Genomic DNA, 25,622 nt, shown 5'->3' with positions numbered 1-25,622 from the left:
CAAGTGGTAGTATTTGAAGTGTTTGACCTGGTCTTTTGGGAGGTGCATTCTTCAAATTGGAAGAAAACAATGAGAACTTACATTAGAACAATTGTGATCATGAAAGTGTTTCATTCAGCTCTTTACTTGTCTTGCACCGAATGTCAACACACTCTTATTTTATAAATTTTATCTATTATAATTTGTCCTGTTTGACTGATGATGGTCTCTAGCAAGACCAACTAGTTTCAAATATATGTTTTTTAGGTTACAATAAATGAGTATTGAATAGGTGAAAACCTTTTAGCTCTTGTTTTACATTACATTGTTCTTCAGTATGGAATAATATGAAACCTTTGAGATTATTTGATGCGAAAATAGCTCCCATTGCCACGTATGGACTGGAAATCATCTGGGAGAAGCTGTTCATGGTAGACTTGAGGACACTCAAAGCAGTCAAGTCGTGCTTCCTGAAAACTACACTGGGGATATCGAAATACATAACATCTCGATGAGCGTATTAACTTGCCAAGCAGACCTTCCTCATTGTGGGTCTCCGAATGAAGAGAGGGCTACCATTCACAGATGCCTGGGAGAAATTAATGCAGGACAGAGTGAAGAAGAGAGATGAAATCTGGATCGACTTTTATACAGTGGAGACCATGATGAATAGGACATGGATAAACACTAACCAAGACCTGCGACACTTTGTTACTTGATGGCAGTACGCGGATACCACCATAAGGTGTGTAATTGCGAGTATTTCCATGACCCAGATGAATCCTGCATATGTAATGCTGTGTGCATTGCATTAACTTGTACAAATCGGAAATCTTCTATTGTGATCTTTTGTAAAAATGAGTGATGACAGCATACATGATAATTGTAGTTTGTTCTCAACTTGATGCACAATTTGTGTGCTGTATCTTCAAATAAAACATATATTGTTGTTGTTTATTTGGGATTAATTTATGTTAATTTGATTGAGAAATGTGTGAATTGAATGAAAGTGCATCTTGTTACACATTATTTTTATTGATAAATGACTACCTACTAAAATGTGTGGATTGATCAAGACACTGTACTACAGATAAGAATATCGTAACCCACATTCCTGACTTTTAAGTTACTCTGACAATAATAATAATATTGCTGGGCTGAGTGGCTCAGACAGTTGAGGCACAGGCCTTCTGACCCCAACTTGACAGGTTCGATCCTGACTCAGTCCGGTGGTATTTGAAGGTGCTCAAATACCTCAGCCTCGCGTCGGTAGATTTACTGGCATGTAAAAGAACTCCTGAGGGACTACATTCCGGCACCTCGGCATCTCTGAAAGCCATAAAAATAGCCATAAAGTGCACAGGCCTCTCGCCGCTGGATACCGTGGTTCAAATCGTGGTCACTCCACGTGAGATTTGTGCTGGACAACGTGGAAGCAGGACAAGTTTTTCTCCGTGTACTCCAGTTTTCCCTGTCATCTTCCATTCCAGCAACACTCTCCATTTCATTTCATCTGTCGTTCATTTATCGTCACCCCAGACGAGTGCGACAGGCTTCGACAGCCGGCACATTTCCTATCCTCGCCGCTAGATGGAGGCTTCATTTATTCCATTCCTGACCCGGTCAGATGACTGGAAACAGGCTGTGGATTTTCAATAATAATAATAATAATAATTAAGAAACTATGAATCGAGTTCCACGAAAGCCATTCACATTAACGTAAATTACAGAACCGAAAATTGAAGTAAAGCTAACCAGCCCATTAAAAGTTCATTAGACAACCCCTAAATAGTTTTCAGAAACAATTAAAATTGTGATAATAATATAACAATTATAACGATGAGAAATGGTAGCTTAATTTGAATAAACTCAAATGTCAAGTAACAAACTCTAATACCACATATACAGGCCAAGTAAGCAAAAATTGCATAATGAAAATCACCAGTACATTGGATGCTCTACCAGTTGCTCTACCAATTGGTGTCCGGTTGGCCATTTTTGTTGTGTACTTAACATCTCTTCAACACGTACTGAATGTACGTAACACGACCTAATGGGTTGAAAGTTGGTTTTGATTCCAATGTAGTCGTGAAAATTCAATATTCATTGACTTAGCCCTCAACAGGCGACTTAAACGCACTCTACAGTGTGATGGCAGTAGTACCAGACCTGTAGCTTAGATCCTTTCCAACAGAACAAAGATGGCCTAGGCTACCATAGCTCAATTGGTAGAGCAACCGACGCGAAATCGGGAGGTTGTGGGTTCGGATCCCACTGGTGTCCGGTTGGTCATTTTTGTTCTGTACTTAACATCTCTTCAACAAACACGTACTGAATGTACATAACACGACCTAATAGGTTGAAAGTCGGTTTCAAATAATAATAATAATAATAATAATAATAATAATAATAATAATAATAATAATAATAATAATGGGAGCACTAAAAATAAAAGCCTAAAAAGTAAAAATATAACATGTTGTTAACCTGACCACGTTGGGAGGAGTGGGGGTAGCAGAAGGTCAACGAACTGAACTGGTCGGCTGGAATCACGCCAATGACAGAGCAATGGTTTTTCATCATCTCGCAATCCATACTGGAGTGAAAAAGAAACAGAACTTCATTAAGTTAAGTTCCAGATTTTCAAGTTCAAAGGTATTTAAACAGAAATAAACATAAATGTTTATACTTTCTAAATATTTGAGTGTGATTTGATAGTATCTGATGATATTTTAATACTAGAAGAGCCAGAGCAGTCATTTTGACCATTAGCCAATTTCAAGGTATTCCCGTGGTCTTACTTTTTTTACACACAAGGCTGTGCTTTTGTGACTTTTAATCTTTTTGGGTTATGTACATTTACGCCAAAAATTACATCCGTAGGTGATGAGGGAACACTGATATTGTCCGTTATACCTAGGAAGGCCATAAGCGGTCATTTTGACCGCTTCTCTTCCTTGATATGTTGAGCTCTATTCTGCTCACTGCTTGCTTCCTGTGTTATATTTACAAGTGGCGCTATAGGGGCGTATGATGTAACTAAATAGCATGGCTCTAGCTGTGGTCGCGAGTGAACGAGTTAGTGCCTGCTTTTTGTGTAGTATTATGCGTAATAATGGCTCGGCGGCAAAAACTTACTCCTGTTCAATTTTTAGCAGAACTTGAAAAGCTAGGAAAAGACTAATCAGGTGATGAAGATACATTATCAGATATAGGTGCAATGAGTGACGATGAGGATTTTATACCTCAACAGTGTAGTAATATGTTAGATAGTGATAGTGAATATGAAAATATGCGCACAGTGGACTTCGCACCTACTCACGATAGACTCCTTCCACCAGCCGTGATCAATCTTGCAGCAGAGGATGGTCGCTTAGCAGCGGGCAACCTGTTCGGAGAGCGAGGTAGGAGAGGTCATGAACTGGTAAAGTCTCCTTCATTTGCACCAGGAGATCAGTTATGTGGTAAGGATGGAACAACTATTTGGACTGTTATCGACAGTAGTGGGAACCCCCCTGGAAGGATGGCAGCTCAGAATGTACTGAAAAGAGGCTCACGCTAAGCGTAACGTAGAGACTAATAGCAAGGTTAGTGCCTGACGTTTATTCATTGGCACACCCATGTTGAAGCATATAAAGATGTGCACAGAGACTGAAGCTCGTAGACAGACAATGGATCTATTTCTTTAAAAGAATTAGATGCTTTTATTGCTTTGTCATACGCCTGTGGAGGTTATAAACATACTTGTCTAGCTGTAGATCATATGTGGTCTTCTTTATGGGGTCCTCCTGTTTTCACTAACACTATGGCAAGAAACAGGTTCAAAGAAATTCTAAGGTATTTGCACTTTGATCTTCGTAAAACTATATCCATTCGTTTGCAGACAGATAAATTTGGTTTGGCGTCTGGTATTTGGAATAGATTTTTTGAGAGTTGTTATGAATGCTATAAACCAGGAACGAATGTCACAGCTGATGAACAACTCTTCCCCAGCAGAGCTCGGTGCAGGTTCATACAGTATAAAGGCCAACAAGCCAGATAAATTTAGCACAAAATTCTGGGTACTGCTAGGCGTTGATGTGTGCAATGGGTTTCCTTATCTTGGGAAAGACAAAATGCGACCTGCCAATGAGTCACTGCCTGAAAATGTTGTCATGAAACTTATGGACCCATACCTCATGAAAGGATGTAACGTGACCACTGATAACTTCTTTACATCAGTAAACTTGGCTGAGAGACTGAAAGAGAAGAAAACTAGTATTGTGGAACAATCAGTCGAGTGAGGAAGGAAATGCCAGAGTCGATCAAAGCACTACATGTGAATCTGTACAAGACTGTCATACTTCAGAAGGAAGATCACACTACTCTCACAGTATATCAAGGCAAAGTGGGCAAGAATGTGCTTCTGCTAAGCACTCTACACCCGACCGTTCAAGTCATGAAGATAACAAGAAGCTCCCTAGTACTGCTGAATTTTATAATGGAACTAAGTATGGTGTGGATGTAGCTGATCAAATGGCGCGTAAATACACCACGGCGGCTGGATGCCAAAGGTGGCTGGTACATGTATTTTACAACGTACTTGACCTAGCAGCAATAAATTCATGGATAGTCTACAAGGAAGTTACGGGACAGATTATGATTATATTCTTGAAGTAATACGAGAACTAAGGTCAGATTTTCTGAAGACAAGATCCCGGTTGATTGAACTCCCTACACTCCCACTGTTAGCAGCCCTAAAGATGGTTTTCCATGGTTTCCCATTTTCACACCAGGCAAATGCTGGGGCTGTACCTTAATTAAGGCCACAGCCACTTCCTTCCAACTCCTAGGCCTTTCCTATCCCATCGTCGCCATAAGACCTATCTGTGTCGGTGCAGCGTAAAGCAGTTAGCAAAAAAAAAAAAAAAAAGTAAAGAAAAGAACTCCCTACACTTCAGCCTGAGCCTCAGACTCAGGTCCAATGTGCCAGTCGTAAGCGATGACATTGTCAAGTGAACTCCAATTGTAAACAGAACAAAACCTCCGACACGTGTTCTTCTTCCAATAAAGTAGTCTGTGGAAAATATTCGTGTAAGGTAATCACTTGCATAAATTGCTTGTCACCGAGCTCGATAGCTGCAGTCGCTTAAGTGCGGCCAGTATCCAGTATTCGGGAGATAGTAGGTTCGAACCCCACTGTCGGCAGCCCTGAAAATGGTTTTCCGTGGTTTCCCATTTTCACACCAGGCAAATGCTGGGGCTGTACCTTAATTAAGGCCACGGACGCTTCCTTCCCACTCCTAGCCCTTCCCTATCCCATCGTCGCCATAAGACCTATCTGTGTCGGTGCGACGTAAAGCAACTAGCAAAAAAAAAAATAATTGCTTGTCAAGTGACTGAATAGGCTTGTAAACTAATAGACTGTTATTTTTAACATGAGATTTCACAATGGCATTCAATGGCAAGTCCGCCAAAATATTTCATTGTTACCTGTTTAAAGTGAGAGAATATGAACAATTAATGATATTTAACAATGGATTGATCTGTATACAATACATCCCAATGGTTAACCCAGGAGAACTCGCACTGATATTTTTTCGCCAGAACTCGCGCGCGGTCTTTTTGACCGCACAGAATCCATGGGTCGTTATTTAATGCACAAATTATTTTTTCGAACACAATACACCGAAATGTCATATCATAGCTTTATTACACAAATGTACGTCTAATCAGCTGAGAAAATATTCTATAAGACACAAAATAAAGATATATTCATTTCAATTGACTACTTTGAACATCTGTCGTTCAGAACTTATGACTACCGATGTTTAAAAATTGAACTCTGGAAATGTAAAATGCAAGCAGTAATAAACATTAAAGAATGAAAACCCACTCAAGTCCCAATGCACCAGTCATTAGTAATTTTCATCACCTATGGCTGCTTCAAAACAAATCTCGGAACTTAACACTGATTGCAGTATAGGAAAACCATTCAAAACTTGCCAGATCTCACAAATGCTGAACAATTTCGTCATCATCCCCCTCCTCCTGTACGATTTCAACACTTTTCTCCGTGCACTGGACACATGATGGCCATGTGTGCTCTTTACATATGAAACGTGAACATGAAACGCATTTAGTTTTGGTTTTCCGATTCTTCTTTCTGTCACAATAAGCACAGTGACCATTGTCTGTCTGATTTACAGTTTGGTGACATTGGTCCTCTTTTTCAATACTCAAAATGCTACGCAAACGCATCTTTACATCAGGAGCAATACAGTCATTCGATGCACGATGAATCATGTAACCATTTCGTAGCATCATTGAGAGCTCCTTCAAATATTTCCGGCGATTTATGCCACTTCCGTTAGGCCTGTCTCTAAAAATAATAAAACTGTGGATGGCAGCAATGTTCAAAAGCATGTAGAATAATGTTAGGGGCCAGCGATTGCTGATTATAGAGACAGAGTATTCAGACTTCATCCTGTCTACGACATCAACGCCCCCTTTCGTGAGGTTATAAAAAGGAAGCATCTCGGCTTTGTTCGCTTCTCCTGAATCTGGGTCTATGTTATCTCCTTCATGCATCGTGGAAAGAAGAAGTACATTTTTGTTTTTTCTTGGTACATATGAGAGAAGTGTTTGCTGTCCCCTATACGCAAACAGGCTAGTATTTGCTTTACGAGGCTTGGTTTGAACAAAAACTGGATGAATTTGTGGTTTATTTTTCTTCATTGTTCCCACGATTGTAAGATTGTGATCGTTGAGCTATGATTCAACTAATGGTACTGAGGTGTACCAATTGTCCATGGTAATATTGCGTCCAGACCCGGAAATTAGTTGAACTAGCTGCTCGACTACACTTGTCACTGTTGTCAACTTGATAAGGCCCTTCCGGTTGTTTTCCTACGTAAACTTCCATTTTATACGTATAAAATGTTCTGGCATCTACCATGGAAAATACTTTAATGCCGTATTTATCCGGCTTATTTGGATTATATTGCGTGAAGGGGCAACGACCACGAAACCCCTGTAACATCTCATCAATTGTGAGATATTCACTAAGTGAATAATATTTCATGCATCTGGTCACAAAGTCCTCAAAGATCTTCCTGATGTGAGTTAATTTATTAACTATCACCCTATTACCTCGATCATCTATATTCTCAAACCTGAGTGCACGTAAGATAAACTGGAATCGTGTTCTGGACATTGTTAGGCGAAAAGCTTCAACACCCGTCCCATCTGTAGCCCATAAATCCTTCAAGTTCAAATGTCTTGATTTAACTACACCTGCCAAATAAAGAAGGCCAATCACAGCCTTGAGTTCTACAATATTTGTATTGGCAGCATCACGTGGCCAGCTATAGTTAGTCCAATTTTTGTAAATCCATACATTAGTATATGCTGAAATTTCCACCAGTACACAGTCAGGGAAATACAACTGCCAGGCTTCTAATGAAGATTGGACATGTCTTGCCTCCCTTATTGCACCTGGTAAATGAAAAGGTTTCACTATATTCTGTTTTCTTTTACAGCCTGTTTTACACATTACATGAGCATCCCACTTTGTTTTATTATCCTTACCAAGCAGATGTGGTACTTGATCAGGCTCCACGCAAGGATTGTCTACATCATCTTCAGATTCGCCAGACTCCTCACTTTCCGTATCATGTTCACTTTCATTCACTGAATGATTCTCGTCATCAGATGCTGTAGTGTCATCAAACGGTTCACAATCACTATCGTCATCTTCAAACAAATAGTGCCTTGGAGTACGCTGTTGTCGTTGAAGAGCTCGGTTCACTGATTCTTCTTTTTCTATGCTTCGCAAAAGTTGTTCAATCCTCTCTATTTCCTTCGGATCCATGTTTTCTAACACGAAACATAGCGCTACACGCAGAAAGAACTATTAAGACTCGCAGTACAGAACACAAACAAAAGAACAACGCCAAACACAAGGCCTCGTGCGCGATGGAAAAGACCGCAACTTCTGTCGAGGTCAGTTTCTTCCTCCCGGTAACAATGGACAACAAATTTAGATTAACTGTTACTGCACTAGCGTTGTCAACTCTCCAGCGGAGGATAAGAGAAGTAAGAGCAAGACGAGATGTAAGTTCATTGCAGATTACAAGTGAATAAATGAATGTGCGGTCAAAAAGACCGCGCGGCAAGGCCCTGTGGGTTAACTATGTTGTTTTAAAATAAATTATTGAACATTCATATTTTTCCCAGATCATGGATGCTAGATATATATCAGTAAGTGGCATTGGTCAAAATGACCGCCTGTGGCCTTTATAGATATGAGGAAAGTTAGGCCGTTCTAGTGTTAAGAATGAATGTCATTCTATTTTAATTAAGGTGGGTTTTTTTTTTTTTTTTTTTCCAGGTATAATACTGTTAACATAGAGCTGTATCAAACCAGTCTATGGACTGATGACTCAAACACACGTTTTCTTGCAGGTAGTTTATAAATTTATTACTCAAAATTAGTTTTGGCAGACTGAAGAGCCTAACAGTTATAAAACGTCATTGTTAGGACGTGAAATTTAAGGCCGCAACATTTATTCTAGAAAAAAGTATGCCACAGAAATTCAGTAGTTGGTCAGTAAGACATTTATCAGGAAGTACAATAAATGTTTCGCAAAGTACTGTCCTAATTTTTGTCGCATCTTCAAGAATACGTATGTCATCGGATCTGTTTTCCCTTCTAAGAGCTTTTGTATGTGCTGAAGTGGCCTTACAACCAAAATATGTATGTAGATTTGTACCGTACTGTAGCTACTGTTTGATAGACATCTCATCAATAATTGGAGAACAGATTCTTTTGACTCCATTCAGCCTTTCCCATTCTACTTGAAGCCTGTTTTTCACTAGATCTGATTCACCTGTTTCACTTAGCACAGTGTATCCCTTGATGGTAATTTAAACAAATTGTTTCCTGTAAAGTTGTACCCTTTAGGTTAAATAAATTCTCAAATTACACATTGTTTTAAAGAATTTTCTGGCCTCTTGGGTGACTATTAAATTTTACAATTTGATCTAAAATAAATGAACATTTTATGTTGGAAGGATTGTGTTCATTCATTTCTGGTATGGTTTTTAACATGTGTAGTGCTGGTTTTCATGTTGGTACAACCTCCTACTCTGAGGTTTTACCTCTATCTCCAATGTTTTTTGCACGCAACAGTTGTATTCTTAATGATGACAAACACTTTGCAGCACTTATATATCTTTTGTCTGACCTTCAATGGACTTGATATTATGATCAGTCAAACTGGTACATTGCACATTATGTGGGTTCGCCTCTTCCTGTTTCTGCCGTAGCCGTAGCGTTATTGTCTTGAACTCTGTACTCATTGTCTAACTTTCTCTTCTTTCCGTGGTTCACATTATGTCTTACAATTGGATGCCGTTATGCATCATTAGACCAAGCGCCAAAAGTTGGTTTCGAGATATTCGTGTTTAACTTTAGGTTTATGTGTAAATTTGAGCAACCATAATTTTGTTAAGCATGGTATTCCTGGTGTTATAGAATAATAGATTGTACCTTCTCACCAAATTTCAACATTTTTATACTCACAGTTCATAGATTTTCCTGAAAAAATGGTGCTTAGTCTACTGATGCAATTTAATGTATTACTCTTGAGGATCTACTGAGTTAGACTTCAAAAAATATGGCATCACAGTCGTGATTAAAACCTGAATCTCCTACTGCGCTAAGTGCTGGAACCATCGCGAGCCATGCCACAACTCCGGCACATTATTCAAGTTTTAGATGGAGAAACTCTAGAAGGGGAGCTGTTCCCTAAAGTCTTTGCTATAACCACTTACTGATTTGACGAATTTCAACTGATCTGAGTCAAATACAAATAGTAAGAAGTGAGCCATTTGTAGTCAGTACAATGCAGTGCATATTTCTTTATGGATTTTCCTGCACGATAGGCCTAGTATGTTCTGAGAGTACAGTACTGGCGTGATATTTTCAAGCCTAAGGGTAAGTTTTGTTCTGCTTTAGACACACACACTAGTTACAAAATAGAATAGCAATCTCTCATACCATTAGAGGCCGATAACCTATATGTGAGGCCCGTTTAAACATGCATGAGCATCATCATCAGAATGGCAGTCCCTTAAACTAAGTATAGAATATGATGGTCGGTATATGTGATTATGATTACCTTATTCCAAGAAAAATAAAGCGATTCTGAAAGAAAGTATTGAATTTTAATTACTTATCTCAGTCAAAAATAATAGGAACAGAAGATGTGATTCAAAATATTTGCTCCCATAAATTCACACAATACACTGGACAGGTAATAAGATTGTTAGTGTCACTTCATTCAGTATCGAAATCAGGATCTCCATTGAATCCATCTATGCCATCCACGATGTCAGAATCTTCTTGAAGTTTCTGGTAAAATTGTTTGGCATCTGCAAATATTAGGTGCATCAGAGACTTAAGGTCTCCTAGTTTGGCTTCAGAGGTAAGTTTTCCATTTGGCCACAAAGGTATTGATGCCTGATTAAAGGGAACTCTAATTTCCCGTGGTCATCCCAATCTTGTTGTATTTAGATTTACTTCCATATATTCACCATCAAATGTAGTTTTGATGTACATACTGAATGGCTGTGATTTCAAGAACTGGATTCCTTTTAGTTTTTGCTTGTTTATCTTGCAACCATGGATATCTTTTCCCGATTCAGGTCAGATTTTCAAATTCTGCTGAACTGAAGAACGACATGTTTTCCATCCGGCAAACAACAATGGGGTTTTTCTGCCTGCGTCAATTGATAAACCACTCGGTGTATCACCACATCAATAACTTAGCACTATTGAAAACGTGGGTTCCCTCGCTGTCATCCACGACGCAATGTGAGGAATGAGGCGCTTGGTCTAATGATTTACATCAAAGAAAGGACGATAAGTTCCACCTTTTCAATACTATATATTGTGTGAAAGTTTTACATTTCTGTTAAAACATCACAATTTTTGTATATTTGGTACCGGTTTCGACAGATTCTCTGTCATCATCAGCCAAGGACAATTATACTAAGACAAGTTACATTGATCATGACTCTTATGTTAAGATTACAATAGTAGTTTAAAACATTTATCGTCCTTTCTTTGATGTAAATCTTGATTCAATACGGAACCTAAGTATGAAATTCTTAACGTTAAATGGTCTAATGATGCAAAATGGAACGTTGCACAGTCTACTGTTGCAATTTACAATTTAACCGATTCCCGCTATGTCACTTCAGTTTACTGGCAACTAATGCCCTCTTTAAGACAGTGGGGAATTTATTATAAGTAGTTCAAGCTTTCCTCTACAAGATAGTGCTCAAATCTCAATTTTTGTCAAATGGCGCTTAGTCTATTGATGTATAACTCCATCTAATTTTTCTCCTTTCTGGGGTTATTTTAAGTGTTTTAGGTACAGGATGATCTTCAAACACAGTGGGGGAAGCATTATCTTTCAATTTATTTATTTTCAGCCTGGTGTGAATATCAGATTAAAGAAAGTACATCCCAGATGTGACTCAAATTGGGTACAAATATATCTCTAGAAATAGCAGTGAGCCATTTCTGTCTGAGCTCTGAATGGCATGGAAATTTGTGAAATGAAATCCCCTTTACTTTTCTGTTCTTACTCCTGCAGTATGGCACACAACAATATACCATTGTAGCTAACTACCACCTACGTCATTCAAACATTATTACTCTTCTTGGATACATACTGTACATAGGCCTATGTACATGCAGAATAATTAAAATAATCAAAAAGATGAAACAGTTAATGCAATTGAACCCTCGCAACAGATATTCATACCTTAGGTTCCTAAAGCGTAGTACTTATTCAGTCATAGCTGATGAATAAGAAACTTATTCACAATGACAAACACTTCAATAATCTTTAAGACATGTGTATTAACAAGGGAAATGCTCACCTATTGGAACTAAGAAGGCTGTCAAGAGGGGCATCCTACTAACGCTTCTGTGAGCAAAACGTCAGCTATGAGTTGTTCGCTGTTAGCATGGTAGTGGTGATAAATGGCAATGCGGTATAAGCATAGCAGACAGCGATGGAAATTTTTTAGAGCTTCTTACTAGATGGTGAAACGGTGCTCCTTTCTGTAATCTACTGGTGATGATCTATTACCTCCTGTTACCACACTACCAAGGTATTGAAAATGGTAGACATCTTCCAATTTTGATCAGTCCTGAGTAATGTTGGTATGGAAGCTTCATTGACTGACTGGCAATACTGCCATTTTAGATTGATTTATTTTAAGGCCAAACTGCTTAAATATTGTATTCCAGTCATTGTCTCTGTTGAACTTCTTTATTTTCACCCCATCAACTGCAAAAGCCAGATCATTGAATTCATAGCTGTTTTTAAGTTGTTTTACTGCATTATTTTATCCATTGCAGTGATGAACTATGCCAATGTTCATGCAGCATCTTGACCTTCAGAAATGCACTTAATACATGTTTATTTTTAAGGCATTCCCATAACGAGTGTTTCAACACTTCATAAACCCTTTTATCATCAAAGAATATAAAGATATATCATCATTTTACCCAGTGCTTTTCCTATTATCATCCTTACAGCAATAACATGAGTTCCATTTTCTGACTTTTTTACCATTATATAGTTTTTCAAAATAATATCCCATTTTATCACTAATCTCTGTGGGATGCTTTCATCTTGAATGAAACCCTTCCTGAAATCGAAGATATATCCATTCTGTTGCACTCTGTGCCACTGAGTGCTGACTGGCTACAAAAGAGTCAGAATATCAACAAATTGTTGTGGAAACAAAGATGCTCAGATGGTCAATCATCATCAATAGATTATGTCGTGTTTCTGTTGTAAACATAGGAAAATGATTTGGTGAGGTGCCGATCCAGGTGAAAATGCTCCAAAGTGAACTGCATTGGTTGGGCTTGTTTTGCAAGCCGAATCAAATACGATTGCAAAGATTGAAAGAAATCCACACTGATCTGTTAACCTAAGCAACAACATAGTGATGGACTACACAGTGACATGAAGAAAGTAAATCTACACCTCGACATGGCCCTTGGCCAAATGAAATGTAGACAGTGGAGCCACATAGCAGACCATGCCACTGGTGAAATTGACAGCGATCATTTTGTTACATGAGTTTGGGTCTTCTTAGCATTTTCCCGCTGGTGCAAGGTCCGCTGTTCTAATTTTGGCTTGCCATTTTGCACGGTCTTGGGCATCATGTGGTCTTAAGTCCAGGGTCTTCATATCAGCATTTACTGCATCATGCCAGCGCTGCTTTGGACGTCCGCGTGGTCATTGCCCATTCATTTCAAAGGAGTGGATGAAATTGGCAACTGTTCCAGATGCAGCACGCAGGACGTGACCATACTATTGGAGACGTTTTTCCCGTGCCTTCTCAGTGATGGTGCAATGCCCATTTGCTGGTGGACGTCGTTTTTGACATGATGCATGGAGCATGCGCATTTCCATGGTGTGTAATTGGCGCTCTGTAGCTTTGTCAGCTGGTCGACATTCAACTCCGTATAAAGCAACGGGACGTACTACCATGCGTACTTCAGATGTAGTGGCATCCTTCTGTCGCAGAGTACATCTGTGACTTCCCTCCATCTCATCCTTGCTGCCTTAAGCTACTTCGCACTTCATCACATATCCCACCATCATTCTGTAGGCAAGATCCTGGATACCTGAAGCTTACAGTCTTTGTTGAGGTCTCTCTATCAGCTTGAATTGAACCGTTGCTTAGGATGGTTTCCAGGTATTCGGTCTTCTTTTTGTTCAGTCTCAGACCGTATTGTGAGAGACGGCTGTTCCAATCTTCAACTTGAGGCTGCAATCAACTTCTGGTTGTATCAGCAAGTGTGACATCATCTGCATATAAAAGAGTCCAAGGGACACTCCTCTGCAGGTCCCTTGTAATTGTGTCCATGGCGAGAACAAAGATACTGCTGATGGTTGGTAGGTTTGAAGAGTACACATGTACTGATTTTGCTAACATGGAGGCAGAGGTCAGTGTCAAGGAAACTGAGAGAAGTGGGGGAGAATTGCCAAGTGAAATGGACACTGTAATTAGAGTCGAGGCAGTGCTGGAACGAGTTACATATGTTTGGTTCGTGGTGCCACAGGAGATAGATATCATCAATGAATCTCCACCAGACTAGGGACTGGAGAGGCTCAGTAGCAAGGAAATCTTTCTCAAGCTTTTCCATGAAACCTGGACACCAGGATGGCTTCCCTCCTATGCCAACTTCTGGACATAAACTGGTACTCATATCCAGGGAAGCACCTGGCATAAATGTTAGATAATCCCTTTTTTTTTTTTTTTTTTTTTTTTTTTATTCCCTTCTCTCACCAGTCTTCCTTCCTCTTACCCCATAACAGCATGTACTTGTCCTCAATGACCACAAGTATTCTTATTCTATCCTCCACTGAGGATGGCTGCAGCTGAAACTTTAGGGTCCGTGTTTTTCTTTTGTGTATACTCTATCCACGAGTGCTTACACGGTTCTTCAAACTCCTGATGGCATTGGTGACTTCCTCTGGTGTGGTGCGTGAGATAGGACCTACTGTTGGATTACTTTCTGGAATAGGAGGATGTGGGAAATCAGTGTTAGGAATCTTTTCAATGTGTTGTTGTCAACGTTTGAGGATGTCCTGTTTGTCTTGTAATCGCTGAGCATTTTTGCCTTTTATCCACACATAGTGTTCAATATCCTGTGCAGACATTGTTCTAGCTTTGGCCAGCCAGAAGATAGTTTTCTCTCCTTCCTTTGAATCCAGTGTGCATACAGGTCATTATAGTGACTGCGCCTAGCTTCACCGACAGCTTTCTTAGCCTCACGTTTGGCTATGACATATCTTTCCCTATTCTCTGGAGTTTTTGTGAAACCCAGTTTCTTTATGCCTTCTTCTTTTCATGCACCTTTTCTTGGACTTGGGCCGTCCATAACCATGTTTGTTTGTTAATACGGTGGGAACTAGGTTTCTGTTGTACCCAAGGTTGCTGTGGTGGCCAGTGACAGATTTGCAGAATGTGGTCCACGTGTTGTCATTCGCATTCAGGTCGATGGGAGGAAAAATTACACTGCCTGCTAGGGTCTCCTTTTGGTCTTTAAGCTTCACCAATTGATCTTTTTGGGGGCATTTATCTCTCCACTTTTACGATGTTCATAGATCCTTAAGTCTGCCATGAGCAACTTAAGTTGCAGGGCTACACAGTCAGATGGTATGACCTTCACATCTAATATTAGTCTGAGATCACAGCGTCGAACAAGGATAAAGTCAATTTGGCTGCTATAGTCACTTTACTGTAGGTGATGAGGTGGTTGATCAGTGTTCTTCTCACCCACAATGAGGTTGTTTCTGCTTCCTAGCTTCATCAGGGGGCCCATCATGACAGATCTCCAGTCTTGATGCGCAATTATAGGAAAGGGGAAGAGACTTGAGATAAAGATGTAAATAAGGTGGTAAATGACTAAAAGCATAGGACAAATACAAAAGGAGAAAAGGATCCCAACGGGATGGTAGTGTGGACATTTTTGATGGACTTGACCTCTTTGAATGACGGTGTTGGTTATCAATATGATACGGCATGATATGTTCATTCAAGGCTCATTTTATTATTGTGGTGGATGAACTTATTCTCTTTATGAAACAGTTTTCAGAACAGTTTACATGTATTACTGAATTGAGGAAAGGTTCATATTTTAGATTTTTTACTGTTTGACATGTGATATTATGGGATCGCATGGCAGGAAAAGTACTGTTTCCACAGGCTCCCAACTTTTTTTTTTTTTAAGGTTGGTTGGTATGTTTAGGTTAATTTGGCTGGTATGGAGACTATTTTTTTAATTAAGGACCAGTTGACCAATTTTCAAAATCCCATACGTTCATTCTTTCATTCATGTGTACTGACTCCTGGTATCCCTTGCGCACAAGCACATGCTTATTCCCATGTTGGTACTATGCTGTTGCTTTGTAGCGTCAAATGCAGTAGAGACAATATGCAACACTTCCGGATTTAGCCTTGTTAAAATGGGAGACAAGTCGCAAGTGGCACTCCTAGTGGCTTGACCTGAAAATTCGCACTAAATTCAAATATCAATGGAAATGTATATACGGAAATGGATAAATAAATTACGTCTAGAAAGAAAGTGTTACTAAGATATTAACTTCAAAGTTGCTAAAGCAATTCTGGATAAATGAATGAAGAATTATTTAACAGGTATTATTTAAAGACTGAAATTAGACATATAATCAAGATGTGAAATGGACTGCTGTGAAAGGGCTTGATCTTTCATTTATGCATTACTTTTTTTAGCTTTAGAATTCCTGCCTGAACGTTCACGGCTAGATTTTTATTTTTTCTCATTTAAAAGCATTGTATCATCATATTAAAACACTTGTCAACAAAAATATCGGCACATTCCTTACACACATGATTCAATGAATTTACATTTAAGAGCTGGACAATTTTTCTTTTAACTTGAAGCCTACTAACAGAAAGAAAATCTATAAATATAGCCTCAAAAACATTCAAACTTTCCCTATAAGCAATACTTGCCATAATGCCATTACATTAGGGTAAAGCAAATTTGCATCATATTGTTTCAACAAAATATGTACATTTCTTAAATCACCCATATTTTCTTCAGTGCTTAACAACGCATTACGGCATTCCAAATGGGGTAACTTGGATCACAACCAGCCACACTCATATGCATACGTATTTTCCTAAATTAAATCAAACCCATAGATCACACCTACAACAACACATCGGTATTGAAGGTTAACTGCTGCACTATACAATAAAATATGCGTATTATATTTTAAGCCAGTTAAAATATGGGTCGAGCAGGTCAGATGATTATGAAGTACTATAAAAATCTCTTTGTCACTGGAAGAATATATATGCAAACACAATATTACTTATAGTACGCAAACTTTTTCTTGAGCCCTAGTTCTCATTATGCACTATGGAGTTCAGGGCTCAAGAAAAGGTTCGCGTACTGTACATTTTCTTGTCACGACGGAAACGGAAGAAAGACCGCACATTCTTCTCTACTTCATAGCTACTACAACCAAACCCAGCACATACTTTTCCCCTCATGTTGAGAGGAGATATCAAGGAATGACACATGCTACTATTTAATTATGTCAACTCACTGAAAATGCATAAATAACACCAAAAACTTCACACACAAATACACGTGCTCTTATGACAGAATCAGTAGTTCTCAGGTCAATTCTCTAGAGAGAGCGCTAATATCTGTCCCTCGATATCTCGCAGAGTGTCGCATATTGTCTCTACTGTATTTGGTAGCGTACAGTAGAACTTATTAAGACTATCAAGCAGCCCACCCTGTATAAGATATGGTCAGTTATCTCTTTCTTGATAGCAAGGAATGTGCCACTAGCAGGGATTTATCACCAGATCTGTTAAGTGTACAGCCGAAATACCGTGAGTGATGAAGAAGCCTGTAAGTGGGTAAGGTTATTTAAGGAAAGTCGGGAGAATGTTCATGACGACTCGTGCTCTGGTCGCCCATCTCTGATCAGTGACAATGTGCCTGAGGTTGACACTACCCTTCATGAAAACAGACAGTTCACAAAATCCTCTCTGTCACTTGACTTTTCATTATTTTCAAGGTCAGTTCTCTGCAAAATTGTATCATAAAAGTTGTACCACAGGAAGCTGTGCAATCAAAGGGTTAGAGTGCCAGTGCTTTGACATTTTTGACTCAGTACTAGGAGGAAGGTGATGCATTATTGGACCACATCGTCACAGGGGACAGGACATGGGTATTCCTTGTGACCACTGAATCCAAGCAGCTGTCACTGGAATGGCGACACACATCATCTCCGACAACAGTGAATTTCAAGCAGACCTTCTCAACTTGCAAAGTTATGGCGACCGTGTTTTGGGACAAACTTGGTGTTCTGCTAGTGGACTTCATACCATGGGCCATAAAATGCATTTCTACACCAATGAGAAAGTGAAGAAACAACAGTTCAGACATGGCTCTCATCGCAGGCGGTAGACATTTATGATGAGGCTGTACAAAAACTTATAATACAACAAATATTTGAACAAATATGGAGACTATATGGAAAAGTAGCAGAATGTGTGTAGAATCAGATGAAATTTAAATTGCCCTGAAATATTCAGTAGTTTTATTTTATTACAAAATGGTCCATTGTTAAAAATAGCCCTTGTAGTGATAAGGATTAGAGTTTTTTGTCACAGGCAAATTTACATTCAGATATTTTACAGGATCTTCATTCATTTTATTGTAATGTTGTGATTTGGGTAGGCACTACTCACTCAAGGTATAACACTTCTGTTCTTTTGCATGAGTTTGTTATGTAAATACTGAGACCATTTTATTTTTATTAAGGTATGCACATTTTCTCATAATAAATATATATTAATGACAGTATTAAATTATATACTGTTTTGTGTTAATAGTTAAATTGTAAGTTATTTTGAGTTATTATTTAATTATTTATGATCTTTTTCTTATGCATTGTTTTATAGCCTGCTTTCCTTTCTTTAGGATGATGGCTTCACGAGTAGCTTTAGATGGACAAGGACGTCTCATCCTGAGAGAGAATGGTAAAATTATATTACCATATGAACATTTCGCAAATGCTGTTATGTTGAAACACATGAATGGTCCTCATGGACTCCATTTGGGATTGGAAGGTACAATCAGAGCTGTAAGTTTAATGATTTCTAGTTTTTTTCTTAACAGTTTTTCTTTCATTCTCTGTTCAGTAGAATTTGATGATGATGATGAGGAGGAGAAGAAGAAGAACAGGTGATTTTATTTTGTAAGGGGACCTAGAATGATTTTCCTAAGAGGAATTCTTTAACTTACCTTGACATAAATATTTTGTTAACTGACTGTTCTGCAGTTCTATTCTGCCTAATCAGTGGGTAGTTTATTAATTTTGGAAATGTCCTGTCAGAAAAGAGGAATAAATATATCTTACTTTCTGATGATCAAGGTTTAAATTATTGTGAACATTTTTTATTTTTTTAAATTTGCTTTATGTCACACCAACACACATGGGTCTTAAGACAACAGTGGGATAGAAAAAGGCTAGAAGCGGGAAGGAAGCAGCCATGGCGTTCATTAAGGTACAGCACCAGCATTTGCCTGATGTGAAAATGGGAAAAAAGGGAAAACCATCTTCAGAACTGCCAACAGTGGAATTCGAACCCACTATCTCCCAAATGCAAGCTAACAGCTACATGCCCCAAACACACAGCCACTCGCTCGATTTATTGTGAAAAATTGTGTCAACATTGAAAATAAGGTCCTTATTGTACCACTGTCTATTTGAAGTAGGTACAGTCTGCTTAGGATTTTAAATGTTCAAATAAGAAAGCTAAAAAGAGCAAAATATATCCAGGGAGTGGCAACTAAAGGTTATTGCACTATGCAGGGGATATTGGGTGAACAGATTGCCCACAATCCATTGTTGGATTCACTGGTAAGCTGTAGCAGCCCAGACAAGCATTTAGTTTCATTACAGCTGTTCTGAATTATTCTATAAGAGTTACATGAAGTTGAAAAGTAATGTGATTTCGTGGTCACAACCTTTCATTAAAGCAGCTGTTGAAAATTATGTCCGTTGTTCTCGAGCAGGCGTTGCATTGGTGTAAAAAAAATTCTGAAACACTCATATCTCATAACACCTTCGAAATTTCACATATGTCCTCCGATTTCATTCTCCAGGGCCTCAAGAGTACATGGATTGATCTCATACACTTTTTGTTTTAAAGTTCCAGTACCATGTCATAAAGGAGGTTACGTTCATTAGCACCGAGCTCGATAGCTGCAGTCGCTTAAGTGCAGCCAGTATTCGGGAGATAGTGGGTTCGAGCCCCACTGTCGGCAGCCCTGAAGATGGTTTTCCGTGGTTTCCCATTTTCACACCAGGCAAATGCCGGGGCTGTACCTTAATTAAGGCCACGGCCGCTATCTTCCACTTCCTAGGTCTTTCCTATCCCATCGTCGCCATAAGACATATGTGTCGGTGCGACGTAAAACAAATAGCAAAAAAAAAGTTCATTGGCTTTTGGCTACTCTGCATTGAGAGATATAAAACCAGCAGTATTAATGTTGTAAGTGTGGTTAACAAGTTTCTGTCAGTGAAACAACGAAGCTTCGGAAAATTATGATGGATGCCACTTCTGGTGAGTTTCAGTTAATTATAATGTATCTCTAGTATGTACGATGGGTGTCCTTTCTTAGTTATGCCACTGCCTCCATAGCAACAGTTTTCAACAACATCACACAAAACCATTCAGCTTTGCTATCAGAGGCAAATGGATCTCTTCAATCCCTAAAGCCTGTGCCTCCTACAATGGCAATCTGAGGAAGGCCTTTACTGCTAGGGGTTACCCCAACCAGTTGGTTGACTGCCAGATTTCGTGAACCGAGCTGTCTCCAGACATCCCAAGCAACCAAACCCAGTACCTTCGTAATTTTGTACCATTCTGGCCTCCAAACAAGAATTCATTCTTCTCGCAGCTCTCCCCCCACACACCTCCGCCCCACCCCCCGCTCACCCTTGATCTTTCAAAACACCCCATAATTTCATTCAGTCACTCCACCAGACCTAGAAAGATTCTCATTCGTATGAGCCACACCAGACCTCACGTACGTTTGGCTCTTTCCTCTGTGATCTCAAGGACTGTAAGACTTGCCGTCCATATATACTGTACCAGGAAAAGTTGTGGGCAAAGGGCATGAGTAGGACCTCAGGGAGTGGAACTTGGTTTTGGAGCTGATACAGAGTAGGATAGACTCGCAGAGCAAATAATAGATGGTTAAAAAATCTTTTTCAAAACAATTTATTAATTCTTCACCCTGCGATATGATTTTTGATTCAAATCTGGCATTGAAATTAAAAGTTTGAAAGTAATCTTCCTGAATTCTGTTCATGAAAATGGCATAAATACTACTGATTTCAAAGTCTTTCATATGTAAGAATATGAGGTATTGAATTTCCACCTAAAGTCTTTCTAAACCTAAGCACACTTATAATTGTAAGTTGATATGAGAAATTAAATTTTGGTTAATAGTTTTCAGTTCTCAGTTCGTCACCCTTGATATATAGCACACTTGAAAAGCCTAAAGTCTTTCTACGAGGTATGAAACTGAAATTTGAAATTAAATTAATCACTTCTGAGAAATTATGAGAACTCTGAAATATTTGTTCACACGCGGCACTGAAGTTTCCACTGTTCACAAATTAATGAAGAAAAAAAAAATTTTAGTCAGTTTGTTACTACTCACTTATGGCAAGAAATGTTGCTACAAAATGTCGAAGGATGGACATCTGGAATGTTCCGTGGAGAATCAGGATCGGCGATGTTCCCTTGACACACCATGTTGACGTTCCCGATGATGTGATGACGGCTGGAACTGGATCATGTAGAATTGCAGCTCGTTAGGGTGATTTTTCGCACACGAAAAATTCACTTAGTGCGAGTAGTTAACACTGACACTGTCATTGACTGTTGAACACTATTTATGGCGTAATTGAAAGAATCACAGTCCTTCCTGTATGAATTACTATTTACAGTCGTTATTGAAACGTTCATAAATGCACAGTTCACACTTGAAAAGGCAAGTCGATAATCACAGTCTTTGAACACAGTCATTAAGTCACTAAGAATTATTTTCTGCTTATCCTGTTATTATAATGTTATATTACCTCAGAAAAGTTCTTAATTTTCACTCAAATTACTGTAAGTCGTATACTGACGTGGCATGAATAAAGGAATACAGTTCAATACTCGGAAAGAAACGAGTTCTGGTGATTCTACACATTAGTTTCTGCAGAAGTTCAAAATCATAAGTCTACACGTAATGACATATTCTGTGAACGTAAAATAGTTAATGTTTGCACTTCAATAAGTTCACTCGTATTACATTCTTAAATGTCTTTAGGATTAGACTGTAGTCGCGACGCGATATACTAAATATAGTGCGACGTCTTTTATAATTCTGTCGGCGATATAATTTCGCGTTCCGGAAATACGACGGAAAGTACTTTCACCGTGACTGCGCGAACATACTGTACGCGGGCCGGTCTCTCCTCTGTCTCACTCACACAGCTGTCTACTTGTCCTTGTACTGGCTTGCTGGCTGGCTGGCCTTGGCATATATAGATACCAGCGCTGGGAGGGGTAGCATCTCTCTCGGCCATGTGACCGTGATTACGTAATTTCGTTGAAACTTTAAATTATTATAACTCAACAACCATGGGATGAATTAATTCGAAATTCACAGGGATTAACTTTTATGACGTCCGCTATAATTCAGCGTTTGTCCCGTTGAAATTGGTTAAGGTGTTAAAAAGCTGGTAAAAGAAAAATTCTTTCGAGAAATATCTCTAGGGGAGGTGAGCTTCAAGCGACAGGTGACGTCACTTGACTCCGCCTAGTGCACTCGTAGGGTCTGGCACATACTGGAACATTCTTTACATAGATGTTCGTACGTTGGTCGGATCTTTTATGCTGAAGTAATGTTTCTTTCAATTAATATGGACCAGGACCTAGGCTTTCCTGGTACAATACCCACCACCACTTTCACCAGTAGCTTTGTCAACAAGTCTTACCTATAAAAGGTCATCATGACTGCACTTCATCCAACATTGCTATCACCTTCAATGCAGACTCTGCCCAGTTTTCTGCATTGGCCAGCATTCTAGCCAGATGAATGTGTGGCCACTGCAATATGAGCAAAGTCCATAACTTAGATCTTCCTGTCCCCATTCTCACTCAGCACCATCAAACTATGTTTGACAGTTGTTTCACACCACTTAAAGGAGAACACAACACAAAAATCAAGTTGCATCAGAATCAAAGAGTGCATCGGACAGTGTTCAACTATATATTTGCTTTTGCTGTGTGCCGCTCCGTAGGCCGGTGAACTAAGGAAACACGAGTAGTTGTGACGTCACTGAGCTGTAAGCGCTGAGCGAGCCATCCAGTTGATTATTGCAGTATGCGCTCAGCCGCTCTTCCGTTTACTTGAAGTGTTGTTTATTATAATAGTGCGGTGACTGTTTGTTGAAATGCCTTCCTGTAGTGTGTACGGCTGTAACAACACAACGAGTAGAAACCGAAAGTGTAGAGAGAAAGAAATACATTTCCGTAGGTTTCCAAATCGAAGTAAGTCACCTCGAAGGTTTAGCAGTTGGGTACAATTTTGCAAGAAGAAACACTTTTTTCCTGGTAAGGGAGCTACTGTATGCTCAGTCCATTTCAAAAATACAGACTGTGATGAAACGCAACTTATGAAAATGAAGGTGATGCCTATGGAAAGGCTGCAAGGTCCGAAATTGAAACCAGGGTCTGTTCCTTCAATAAGATGTCTGGCGTCGGCAGATGGAGATACTTCTCAGGCAGGAATGCTAATTCATACTGAAGCCGCTTTACAAAATACACTGTGGGAGTACTCGTCAGAAACTAAAAAGAGCAGGACGGAAAGGTATGAGGCTAAAAGACGAAGGGAGTTTGTTGACACAGTATTAAACGGAAGTGATAACGATAATGATGTACACGACGTTCAGAATGATATGAGAGAAAATATTTCACCAGACAGATACGAATGTAGTGTAGAAATACAGTATGAGTTAGGAAGTGTAATAGCTAGAAAATACTTCGACGTTGCAACTTCCGGCACAGCCTTGAACAGTGACGTAATGGGAGAACAGTTGAATGACAGTTTCTATGAACCAGATGAAAGTGAAAGTTATATTAGTGATACTGTTAACGAACACACTCAGGACGATGTACATATTACAGGTTCATATTTCTTTGTAGCGGGGACAAGTTTGCTCACACTCTTTGAAATTTGTTACATTTGTAAAAGTAAAGTGAAAAACATTTCTCATTACATTAAAGGGACTATGTTGTGCGTAAAATCACTTTGCGATTGTGGTAATAAAGTCCATTGGTATTCTCAACCTATGGAAGGAAAGAAACCGGAAGCAAATGTCCTAATATCATCAGCATTATTGTTGTCAGGCATTCTGTTTGAACCATTTCGGTCATTCTGCAAGTCCATTAACTTACATATGATGTCACGAACTGTATATGATAGAATTATTCATAGAGTAACTGGTCCGATAGTGGAGGGTGTTTAGGATCAAGAAAGGACTAATGTTATTGATTGTTCGAAAAGCAGTGCCAAACCCATTTGGTTAGCCGGAGATGGCCAGTATGTTTCTCCCGGCTTTTCAGCCAAATATTTAGTGTATTCACTAATGGATATAAATACAGGCCGCATAGCTCATTTGGAACTTGTTCAGAGAGTGATGGTGAAAGGTGATCTTGAAAGGGCTGCGTGTGATATCGTGATGAGGAAGATTGTACAGGAAGAAAATTGTAATATAAAACTAAATTATAATATAAAACTCTTCCTTGCTTGCATCCGGGAGATAGTAGGTTCGAATCCCACTATCGGCAGCCCTGAAGATGGTTTTCCGTGGTTTCCCATTTTCACACCAGGCAAATGCTGGGGCTGTACCTTAATTAAGGCCACGGCCGCTTCCTTCCAACTCCTAGGCCTTTCCTATCCCATCGTCGCCATAAGACCTATCTGTGTCGGTGCGACGTAAAGCCCCTAGCAAAAAAAAAAAACTCTTCCTTTCCGATAGACACAAAGAAGTAAGGTATTTACTGAGAACGCAGTATCCTGATATTGAACATGAATTTGATGTTTGGCATATATCAAAAAATCTAATGAAAAAGATGAAAGCTCTCGGTAAAAATCATCCAGAAGTTCCAAGCGTGGAAGGCCAGTATAAATAATCATTTATGGTGGGCAGCACAAACATGTAATGGAAACAGTTCTGTGTTAATTGATAAATTTACGTCAATTTTGCACCACGTAAAAAATGAGCATAAGTGGTTAGAAAACGGTGAATGGAAATCCTGTGAGCACGATACATTAACGGAGGAGGAAGAGAGAAAGAAAATGTGGATTAAAGGAAATTCAAGTTCATATGAAGCCTTGAAGAAAGTTTTAGACAAATCTTTTTTAAAAGATATGGAACATATAAAACACTACGTTCATACCGGAAGCCTAGAAAGTTATCACAACCTTCGTTTGAAATACGCTCCTAAAAGAGTTCATTTCTCGTACAGTGACTTAAAGCTCAGGTCAGTGATTGCTGCATTGGACTATAATTGGAACATCAATAAATTGAAAGCTGGTATCAAAACTCAGTACTCAGAATCAACAGGAGCCTGAGTGATAAAACAGAAATATGAAGCATCAAGCGATGGATGGAAGAAGGCAATAATGAACAAAATAAATCTCTTGCAAACTAACTATAGTAGAGCCTCACCTGAAGATCAAGCAATGGATCTGTCACTGCCTAAAAACATCGCTCCAATACCTCGACCTTCCATTGACGACCTGATCAAGAAGCACTTCTCACGATTTCACTCGCAGCAATAAATGAGGTACCGTACTTCATGTCAAAATAATACATTATCTATATTTATCATACAAACAAGCTTAGGAAACTCTTACATAATTCTACTGTTTTAATTTCATTTTTTTATTTACAGCTTGAAGCCCACATAGGTGCCATCGG

General features: G+C 39.1%; 1 protein-coding gene across 3 annotated transcripts in view; it reads left to right on the top strand.

The window, feature by feature from the left end:
* Positions 1 to 25,622, top strand: part of LOC136879194 (uncharacterized) — a 180,607-nt gene that overhangs the window by 32,853 nt on the left and 122,132 nt on the right. For all 3 annotated transcript variants that reach the window (XM_067152972.2, XM_067152992.2, XM_067152983.2), the window contains exon 3: positions 18,551 to 18,713. In XM_067152972.2, coding sequence (XP_067009073.1) covers positions 18,551 to 18,713 — 163 coding nt within the window. The remainder of the gene's footprint in view (positions 1 to 18,550; positions 18,714 to 25,622) is intronic.

The sequence above is a fragment of the Anabrus simplex genome, chromosome 1 (genome assembly GCF_040414725.1).
Source record: "Anabrus simplex isolate iqAnaSimp1 chromosome 1, ASM4041472v1, whole genome shotgun sequence".
In the NCBI taxonomy this organism is placed as follows: Eukaryota; Metazoa; Arthropoda; class Insecta; order Orthoptera; family Tettigoniidae; genus Anabrus; species Anabrus simplex.
Note: the sequence above shows the minus strand (reverse complement) of the source record. Positions and strands in the feature narration are given on the sequence as shown.